At 40.1% G+C, this 11225-nt stretch overlaps 1 protein-coding gene across 1 annotated transcript; it reads right to left on the reverse strand.

Moving 5' to 3' along the window:
• Positions 1-9192: 9192 nt before the first annotated feature.
• Positions 9193-10426, reverse strand: HTR1D (5-hydroxytryptamine receptor 1D). Its single transcript, XM_068265454.1, has one exon. It carries the CDS (start codon positions 10413-10415, stop codon positions 9282-9284), a length of 1134 nt encoding a protein of 377 aa, XP_068121555.1. The 5' UTR covers positions 10416-10426; the 3' UTR covers positions 9193-9281.
• Between the last annotated feature and the right edge of the window lie 799 nt (positions 10427-11225).

Raw genomic sequence — 11225 nt, forward strand, 5'->3', positions numbered from 1 at the left:
TACTAAATTTATAGCAAACTCCTACAGTCACGCACACACTCTTTGTAAAACCTAGTTAATATAACATTTTATAATTTAAAGGAATCATCAGCTAAAAAATGAAAAATCAGCTTTACTCACCTGGGGCTTTCTCCAGCCCCTTGCAGCCGACTGTCCCATGCTGACCGCTCCGCTCTCCGCTGCCGTCCCTGGCTCCCCGCACGGTGCAGTCCTTACTGCGCCTGCGTGAAGCGCCGCTGTCAATCATAGCCACGTTGTCCATGGCACACTGCGCAGGTGCAGAACTACTGATCCTGCACAGTACGCCGCAGACAACGTGGCCATGATTGACAGCGGCGCTTCACGCAAGTGCAGTAAGGATGACCTTGTAGGTCGGCCTCTGCACTGTGCGGGGAGCCCGGGAAGGCAGCGGACAGCAGAGCGGTCAGCGTGGGACAATCAGCTGCAAGGGGCTGGAGAAAGCCCCAGGTGAGTAAAGCTGATTTTTCATTTTTTAGCTGATGATTCCTTTAAAAGAATAATTCCAAAAAGTGCCATAAATACTTTATGCCCCTTTTTGACTTACAGTATGTGATATGACATTTTCAGTAGACAGCCTTCCAGGAATAAGCAGCAAATTATTTTCACTAGCAAATCATCACTGACCCAGGAAGTAAAAGCTGGCTAGCAAATGAAAGCCACTAACTTCTAATCAGTAAGGTCAATAAGTGAGAGGAAGAATGCAAAAATAGTTTAAGTGCTAAGCACAAATCTGTGTGCATTACAGATTATAATTATTATTATTATTATTTATATAGCACCGACATATTACGCAGCGCTGTACAGTGTATATATATATATATATATATATATATATATATATATATATATATATATATATATCTTGTCACTAACTGTCCGTCAAAGGAGCTCACAATCTAATCCCTACCATTGCCATATGTCTATATTATGTAGTGTAAGTACTGTAGTCTAGGGCCAATTTTAGGGGGAGCTAATTAACTTATCCGTATGTTTTTGGAATGTGGGAGGAAACTGGAGTGCCCAGAGGAAACCCACGCAGACACGGAGAGAACATACAAACTCCTTGCAGATAGTACCCTGGCTGGGATTCGAACCAGGGACCCAGCGCTGCAAGGCGAGAGAGCTAACCACTACGCCACCGTGCTGTATGCAATTCCCTTTTTCTCCTGAGTTTTCTCCTAGGTGATATTTTTAAACTTGTCAATAAAATGCCTTTTAAACCACCAGAAAGCAAGAAAATACTCAAAATTATTTTGATAATACCTTTCCACCTACTTTTTGGTACTTTTTAAGTTGAAAAGTGCTGGAAAGTTATTTTAAATCACAAATGAAAAATTATCTCCAAGGAGAAAACTCAGGTGAAAAAAAGTGAATTGCATATGGGCTCATGTATTAAAAAAACACGCGCCTCCGCTAGGGCCTTAAAGAGACACTGAAGTGAGAATAATTCTTGCTTCAGAGCACATAGTTAGCAGGGGCACGTGTGCTCCTGCTAAAACACCGCTATCCCACGGCTAAACGGGGGTCCCTTCACCCCCAACCCCCCCCTGCAAAATCAACAACCAAATTGGTCATATATTTTGCTGCTCCTAGAGGCAGGGCTAATGGCTGCAGCCCTGCCTCTAGTTGCGTATATCAGCGGCGCATCGCCGCCTCTCCCCCGCCCCTCTCAGTGAAGGAAGACTGAGAGGGGCGGGGGAGAGGCGGAGATACGCGCTGACAGACACGCGTGGGGCAGGGCTGCGGCGGTTAGCCCTGCCTCAACCAGGAAGAGATCCCCGGCTGCTCGGAGGGGATTTGTGAGGTGAGGGACCCCCGTTTAGCGGCGCAATAGCGGCACGATAGCAGGGGCACACGTGCTCCTGCTAACTATGAGCTCTGAAGCGAGATTTATTCTCGCTTCAGAGTCTCTTTAAGTGGATATAAAAATAGTATCAAGAGGTTTTACTGGCTTCATACACAGTATACATTTAACCATCATACATTGTGCATTGCTTGATAAAATGGTGATTTTGTTTAAATAATACTGTGTATTTATTTCCTTTTAAACAATGCAGACTGCCTGGATGTCCTGCTGATCCTCTGCCTCTAATACTTTTAGCCACAGACCTTGAAGAAGCATGCAGATAAGGTGCTCTGACTGAAGTCTAACTGGATTTGCTACATGCATTTTCAGGTGTGTGATTCAGACATTACTGATGCATGAAAGATAAGCAATACTGCCAGGCAACTGGTATTGTTTGAAAGGACATAAATATGGCAGCCTCAAAATCCCTCTCATTTCAGATGTCTGACTCTGTAAACCTCCCTCCTGATTGCAGTTTTGTGCCTGTTTCCACACTAATCTATGAAACTTAATTGCAAAAATAAAGAAAATAATTTTTTTTTTGCAATTTAGCATTTTTATGCTTTTCTTTGTATCATATTTACATTTGTAATTGTATTTTAGCACTTTTAAGGCCAGCCCTAAAGTATATTTCATATACAGCTGCCTTAGGATTTTACAGCTACAATATGTTGTGATATGCAGACGTAAAGGAATTTAAGAAGTGAACAAGAGCGCTATAATGTATTTCAATACTCTGCAGGTTTTTAACATTCATAAGAGAGTTTCAAAAACTGAGATTGTCATCAGCCTCTTGTTAAAGCGGATCCGAGAGGAAAAACTAACTATATCAAGCAACTTGTCTATATATCTTATCTAAACTTTAGATAGTTCACAAAGAAAATCTAGCTGCAAACAGCTTCAATAGTTTATGATTATTTATTCCTGTGATACAATGAGAGCAGCCATGTTCTGTTTGTCACAGGCTGAGGGCTGGAGATGCTATCAGCTTGCCTGTGTGTAATGTGTTAAATTCAGCCCCCTCTCCTCCTCCCTCCTCCCCTCTGCCTCTGAAATCTCTGGCTAATAACCTCCTCCTCCTCTTGCACAGACTGAGCTCCCATAAGCCCTTGCTACAGTGCCAAGTCAATCTAAAAAGCTGTGGGCGAGGCTTGTTTCGTTTATAGGGAATTAGAGTATTAAAACAAAAACAAAAAAAGTATTTGGCTTGAAAAATGCCATATAAACTATATGAAAGGAACACAATTATGCAATGAGTAAAAGTTTATCTCGGATCCACTTTAAATGAGTTACTGAAAAAAAAGTGTAAATATTGGTATTGGTGGTGACACTACCCCCTCCCCCCCCCCCCCCTCCCCTTCCCCAGTGTGTGTTCTCCACAGTCAGCTGGCTTAATCTTAAATTATGTTCACAAATAAACATCATCCCCAATTTGTTACACCAGTCATAGCAAAGGAATCTCGGATGTTCACAGACCCGGATGTCCTGGCACCCTAGATTTCACGTTTCATGAACCTACAAACCCCCACCAAACTGCACCATAGCTGTGTTGTCTGTCCCAGTTGTCACTTCTCCCTTACTTGCCTTGCCAGTCATAGGTAGCTACAAGTGTCCGTTAGTATTAGGAGGCCAGAAGTACTCTCAATATTAAGCATCTAGAGGTGCCCCCAAGTATTAGATAGCTAGAAGTGCCCCTGACTGAAGGGAGATGTTGTCAATGGAATGCCGAGAGCTGGGTGAGTAGCCTCTCATTTACACTCTCATCAAGACTCTGCATAGGGAAAAAGGGAGCGGTTGGGGAGCGAAATAAGCTGCCTTTCCATCAGCAGGCGCCTGTAGGCACGTGCCTACAGTGCCTTATAGTGATTGTGTCACTCAGTTCTATATATCCTCTGTCTTCACCAACATTGGATTCTCTTTGTTTATATAATCCACTGCAATACCGATCACTAATGGATTATGCTCCTTTCACACTATGCCCATTGCATCATGGCGCAACTGCCAATATCATCACATTTAAACATGATTCAATTATAGTTCAATTATAGCTCAATGGCGCTTTCACACTTGCATTTTCCTGTGCTATGGGATGCATTCACTCAAGATAACACACTGCATGCAGAACATTACTGGGCAATGTGCACAGTTCTGGAATGCACTGCAGGCGTAAGTCTATGGACTGTATGCTGCACTGTATGTGTTGCATCGCATCGAAAATGCATGATGCGACATTTGCTCATCATTGCAATCTTCTTTCTTAGGCCCAGTTCACAGTGGTGCATTGCAGTGCGGTGTAACAGTTGCTTTGTAACATGGCTTACCACACTGCAATGTGTCCTATGTGACGTTCACAGTGCAGCGGTAGTGTTGCAGTATAATGTGTTTCGGTATGATAATGCACTGAATGCAACCGAATGCAGTGCGTTACCACTAAATGCGAGTTAACAGTAAAAGTGAAGTATACTTTTCATTGACGGTAGCCTTCGTGTTTCAACATTTGTTGACAAGGCCAGATTTATACTTTCTCTGCCCCTAGGCCAACTTACAGCTTGCCTTCCACGTGCAGCATCCCCTCTCATTCTTTTTTCACCCCCCTCTTCCATGTCTAAAATTTAAGTACAGCAGCCTCTTCAGTCCTATACAGGTCCCTTGGTCAGCAGCTCCCTATTTCCATGTGTTGCTCCTTATTTGCAACCTTTGTATTCCATTTTCAGCCTCTTCCATATTTAGCTGGCCCTCTTCCATGTCCAGCCACCCCTTGGCCAGCTGCTGCCCAAGACCTGGGCCTTGGTAGCTGTTCCAGAAATCCGGCCCTGTTTGTCTAGCAGTGGTTTGTTAGTATCACATCATCTTTATTTGCCATTTTTTTAGTTATTTACAGAGGATTGCAGTTCCTGTGCTAGTATCCTTCTTGTAAAGAGAGAAATATTTGTGTTTCTCATTTTCATTGTCATGCTTCCATATTGTACCTTACCTTCATATAGTTCACATAATCATCACCATACTACATATTATACCAGTTACTGGGAATAGGAAAACTAAAGACAGTCTCTATATCCTATGCACACTTGACTGGTTTCTGCACATTCTCACCTATTACTTGACATTAATAACAAACTGTGTTGCCTAAAAATAACCAGCTGCAAAAGCTAAAAACATTTCTTTTACTCCTCTGTACTGTGGTAATACCCTTAGCTATCCCTGTCTCTATACATTAAGAAATCAACATATCAGGACTCAGGAGCCTTTTTGGAATGTGGATGTGGAAAAACCTTGACCATAATAATTACCAGTCCATAAACTCATGAACATTATAGCTTGTGGTTATATTTGTAATATTGCAGCTGTACTAATTGTGTGAGTAAGCTGCACTAAATTCATGGTAGAAATAATTGGTCGGTAGGATGGATACGGATGGGATCACTCATTGGCACTTTTCCTATTGCTGTAGCATTTTAAGTGCATTTAGTGGCTATATGTCAATTGTATTGACATGATCAAAGGCCATGGAGAGCAATTACTTATAGGATAAAATATGTGCACTCAGGATAGCAGAAGCTGCAGAGTGAGATGGCTGTATGACTAGCAATACCTAGAAACAACGTTCCTGTGCTGCTTTATTTGCATCTTACAGTATTTGCTGTTTACTAAAACCTAACTACAAATCTTTTGGTGGTGAACTTCAATCCATTAAGCATTTTCTTCATTACTATTTGGCGACAAATGTACGTCTTCCAAATGAAACAAAGAACATATAACTTATTTTTTCTTTGTTGAAAAATAGCTTTGTACTTTTGGTCATATTTACACACAGACACAGACACACATACACACATACACACACACACACACACACACACAGACACACATACATAAAAAAGGGCACCTGGAAAAAAGGATGAGTGGTGTAGCCGAAATGTAATGATATTGTCTATAATCATATTTTATCATTTCTACTTGTAATAAAAAATATTGTTATATTTTGTTATATATGTTATATATTGTTTATAACACTAAAAACGAAAATATACTTTATGTATAATCCTAATAATTGTATAATATTGTCTATAACCTTCTTTTATCATTTCTCCATGTAATAAAATCTGAAAATATTGTTTATAACAATGAAAAAAAAAGTAAAAAATAAGTAGAGTAAAAACATTTGTAAATATTACTCATATTTTACTACAACTAAACCTAACCCCACTCTCACACAGAACCCTCCCTGTACCTATCCCTAATCCTTAGATCTCCTCTGGAGTTTCCTAACCCTAAGACCCCCCCCCCCTGGTGGTGCCTAAACCTAAGACCCCCCCTGTGGGTGTCTAACACTAGGACCCCCCTGATGGTGCCTAACCCTAAGACCCCCCTAGTGGTGTCTAACCTTAAGACACCCCTGGTGGTGCCTAACCCTAAGACTACTGTGGTGGTGCTATATATTTCTTATAGTATAACAAGCCTTACAATAACTTACGTATTAAAAATCTTACAATAACGGTAATATAAAAAAATGAAAAAGCTATATATTTGTAATAGAATAAATAGCCCAACAACAATGTACGCATTAAAAAAAATCTTAAAATAACGTTAATAGAAAAAAAAATATACCGTATATTCCGGCATATAAGATAAATGGGCGTATAAGACGACCCCACCTAACTTTTCCAGTTAAAATATAGAGTTTGGGATAGACTTGCCATATAAGACTACCCCTCTTCCAACCACACCAGATAAAAAAAAATATATATACTGGTGCCATGTATGAACAGATACTGATGCTGTACTGTATGCGGTACCCAGTATATAACATTATACAGGAAACGGACTGGTTGGATTGGTCAACTCTTCCTTAGTGGATTGGTCAGCTCTACCTGTCTCCAAGTGGATTGGTCAGCTCTCCTTGTCTTCCTATTTATCAGAGCGGTATGGAAGAACAGATTGTGCTGTGCCCATAAAACACGCCTCTTTCACCCATCTGGCCCACCCTTGTATCCTATTTACCTCCTTTTCTGCCTCTCAGATCTCACACATGTGCACTTGCGCTGCTTCAATACAGTTCTCAGCAGCCAGATCTGAGAGTTGGTAACAGGATAGGGAATATCACCCGGCATCAATGACACCCGGCGTATAAGACGACCCCTGAATTTTTAGAAGATTTTCAAGGGTTAAAAAGTAGTCTTATGCGGCAGAAAATACAGTATTAGATTAGAAATGTGAAAACTATAATTTACGCATTGTAACTCTGAAAACAAAGGTTAATTCAAAAAGCGATATATTTGTAAGCGAATAAGCTTCAAAACGATAATTTACGCATTGTGCTCTTAAAATGAATTTTAAAATGCTAAAATAAGTTAAACCGATAGTCAAAATGAATTTTTGACCTATAGTAAAAATTATATTTGTTGCAAAACTCATTTTGTAAATGAAATTTTGATTACACGGTCCAGGCAACCGTTATTTAATTGGGCCAATAATTGATTATCCCTATGTGTACTTTATGAACACACTGACCAAATTTAACCAAATACACTCCGGCAATATTTACAAACGCGCGCACGCACACACACACATACACACACACACACACACACACACACACACACACACACACACACACACACACACACACACACACACACACTACACAGACTGCTCATATCTCTTTATTCCTTCACACAGGCATGGACAAATATTACTCCCAAGCTGACACCAAACCTTAGCCTTTTTCCTTTGTCAATTACCCCTCCCTATTGTTCAATCTCCCTCCAATATTGACTCTTTCCTGATACCTAAGCCTAGCCTTCTAACCCTAACAACTAAACTGCCATCACCCGATCCCCTATTTCCAACCCTCCTAATCTATGCATAACACTAATTGTCTGCCCAAACTAAAGGTATGTGCACACACACACTATGACTGACTATGACCGCTGTGGCCGACGATTATATCTATGTACAGTGGCTGCCTGACGTCGCTTAACCACACGGGGACCAACCATTTAACCCCTCTTGAGGACCAGATCAGTTTGCCTGGTTTAGGTGTTCCCAGTTTAGATAGACAGGTATAGGTACTGCCAGTATAGAGAGTCAGGCAAGAGTGCCCCCCTTATAAATAGGTGTCCCCAGTACAGGCAGCCTTAATACTCACCTCCCTGGGCCCTACAATGAGGATCTCTCCCCGCTTCCTCTCCCCCCGACATGCAGCCTTGCGCTGCCGCTAAGTTCTGGGTCCCTGCTTCATGACGTCATCAAGCCAGGACCAAGGATGGATGCCAGGCAGAGCGGAGGGGATTGGATCAACTTCTTCCTTCAGCCTCCGCTGCGCTTCAGTGATCACTACGATCGGCAGTGATCGTAGTGATCACAAGATCAGGAGCCAATCGCCATGGCTCCTGATCACTGAGATGTAAGCTGTCATATGGCAGCTGATTCTCTCCCACCGGGTGTGTGCGATCGTGTCGGAAGCAGGGGGGACTTCAAGGATGTTAGAGTTACGTCCTATTAGCCACAGACCGTCACACAGAGGATGTCACTCTAACCCCCTTTGGTCCCAACCAGGTTAAGGATCTGGTATGTCAGATTCTCATGACACCCATTGCCTGAGTAGCCCAAATTCCATTGTTTTTGTTGCTGCCTCCAACCACAATAAGCTTTCATGCTTTCCTCTATAGCAGAGAATGCACTGCTGGCCTAAAGGCTTGCGATGCAACTGTACAGCATCGGGCCCTGAATTGTCATTTCTCGATCCCTGTTATGCAACAATTATCACGTATGTATACTTAGCTCTTATAATCATCTTCCATTGACTTCAATGCTTTGCTTTCATTGTGTTTAATGCCCGGCCTTTTGGCATTGTCACAGCTGAAACACTGATACCAAAACTAACAATCCTATCTTGTCATATATCAGCAAAAAATATCACCAGGTTCCACCCATTTATTACATGGCACACCCAAATTCACAATTAAACAGCCAAATTAACTGATCTACACACTCGCACACCCTCTCACTTATTTTATTAACTGGCATCATGAATAAAAACCTGTATTTTTATACAGGAAAAAATGAGCAAGCAACTTCTTGACCAAAAAGATGTTGATCATGGCATCCAAAGTGTTACATATTTTTATTTTGAAGAAAAATAATCATAAAACTTCTTATTTTACTAAGTAGTAATATGCATTAAAATGTTAATATTTGTCTGAAGTTGTACCAGTTATGATATTAACAAACATTGTTTTCTAATGTCCACAAATGGTTGTAATGGCTTTTAATGTCCAAAATAAGGAGAAGAAAGTCTCTTTATAAATATTTAAATACTCTATATTATTCATTGTTCCAGCTATTTGTCTAGCGTTAGCAGCATTGTGTGCTTTAGTCAAGTTTTACAATGTAGATTACATTCCAAATATCTCTAGGAGAGCTTCTTAAGTCTTATAAGTTTGTGAAAAGCTTGTTTAAAATCCTCATTAAAGGCAGTGTATATCACGGGGTTGATAAGAGAGTTAAAATATCCAAGCCAAGTGAAGAAGTCAAATAATAAAGGATGAAACCAGCAAGCATCTGTACATATAGGCAAGACAAGAGAAGTCACAAAAAAGGGTAGCCAGCAAACAATGAAAGCCCCAAGAATTATTCCCAGAGTTTTTGTTGCCTTTCTTTCCCTAGCTACAGATAATCTTTTCCGCTCTAGAACACTGTCTGTAAGCTTTATCTTGATATGATTGATGCAGACTGGAGATACTCCCGTGTGTGGATGACCCCCGTGAGAGTTTACATTTACTGAACAGAACGAAGACCCAGTTGATCCAGTGATTAACTGAGCAGTGGTGAATCTCTTTCCATAAATGGACGGTGGTTTAAGAATTCTCGTTCGTGCTGCTAGGTATATTCTCCCATATAGGATGATCAGTAATATTGTAGGTATGTAGAATGCGCCACAGGTGGAATAAATAGTATAAGAAATCTGATCTGTGTTGACTGAGCAGTCTGTAAGTTCTTCTTGAGCTTTGGCTTGTCTCCAAAACAGTGGTGGTATGGAGATACATATAGATATAACCCACACCACGGATATCATTACACTCGCCCTTCCTGCTGTTCGGTGTTTAGTGTATTCCAGCGCATCCGTGATGGCCCAATATCTGTCCAAGGCAATGACACAAAGGTGAAGTATCGAAGCTGTACAGCACGTAATGTCCAGTAACAACCAGATGTCACAGATGATCTGACCAAATGTCCACGTGTGGCTGACTGTGTAGACAATGCTAATCGGCATAACTAAGATAGATACTAATAAATCCGTAAAAGCCAATGAACCAATCAAGTAATTTGGTGGGGTATGCAGCTTGCGAGTCCGAGCAATAGTGATTATTACAAAAATATTTGAAAGAAGAGTTGCTAATGTTAATAATGATAAAAGAATCGCAGTCGTGATCTGTATTCCAAGTACTATTGATTCATTCCATTCTACAGAAGTATCAGTGGAATTTAGTGAAATGCCTGCTAGAATGTCAAGCTTTGGTTCCATAGTTTGGTTATAAAAATTCATTTTAACTGAATTATTATTAAGTTTACTATGGCTAGCTGAATTAACTATAACAAAAGTTGTGCATGTTTTTGTGCTTTTAGAATATATCTATTTGTAGTATAAGCATTTAATGTTGAAAAATAGAAACATGTAATCTGTAAAATTAACTTTATTCTTCTAAAGAACTGTGGTAAAATTATTTTCTTATCAACAGTAAAATAATAATTTACAATTTGTGCTGATGAAAATGTACTACTTTACAGAATATATTACTGCAGTTAATAAACTGCTTATTAATATTTATATTTGACCTAAGCTATACCGATAAAATAGTGTTTATGTTACATTATAAAAATATCATTTTCACACATCATATATGGCAGGACAATATATTAATATTTAAATAATTGAATTCTATCCATTAACAGCACAAATATCATGGGGCTGAAGAATAATGTTCTCCCAAAATGCGTAATTGTGGTTTCTCGGATGCAGAAGTTAACGGACATTGTTTATTTTGATCTAGGAAGAGTTTGAATCTTGATATCATCTTTGATGTTATATATTTTATGGCCATTAGAATGCTTAAGTGTTTTAAAGGTCCTTGAGAGCTTCGGTTCATCATAGACTTCCATAGTTATGTCACCTAAAAAGAGAAACAGCAAACTGTTAGCTCAAGCAAACTGCACATTATATGCATTGTTTACATAAACATTGCTGACTATAATGGGCATACATAGACAAGCCATATAACATTTATATTGTGCTTTACTCCTGGTGGACTCAAAGCGCTATAGAGCTGCAGCCACTTAGGGCATGCTCCATGGACAA

The sequence above is a fragment of the Hyperolius riggenbachi genome, chromosome 2 (assembly GCF_040937935.1).
Source record: "Hyperolius riggenbachi isolate aHypRig1 chromosome 2, aHypRig1.pri, whole genome shotgun sequence".
Lineage (NCBI taxonomy): Eukaryota > Metazoa > Chordata > Amphibia > Anura > Hyperoliidae > Hyperolius > Hyperolius riggenbachi.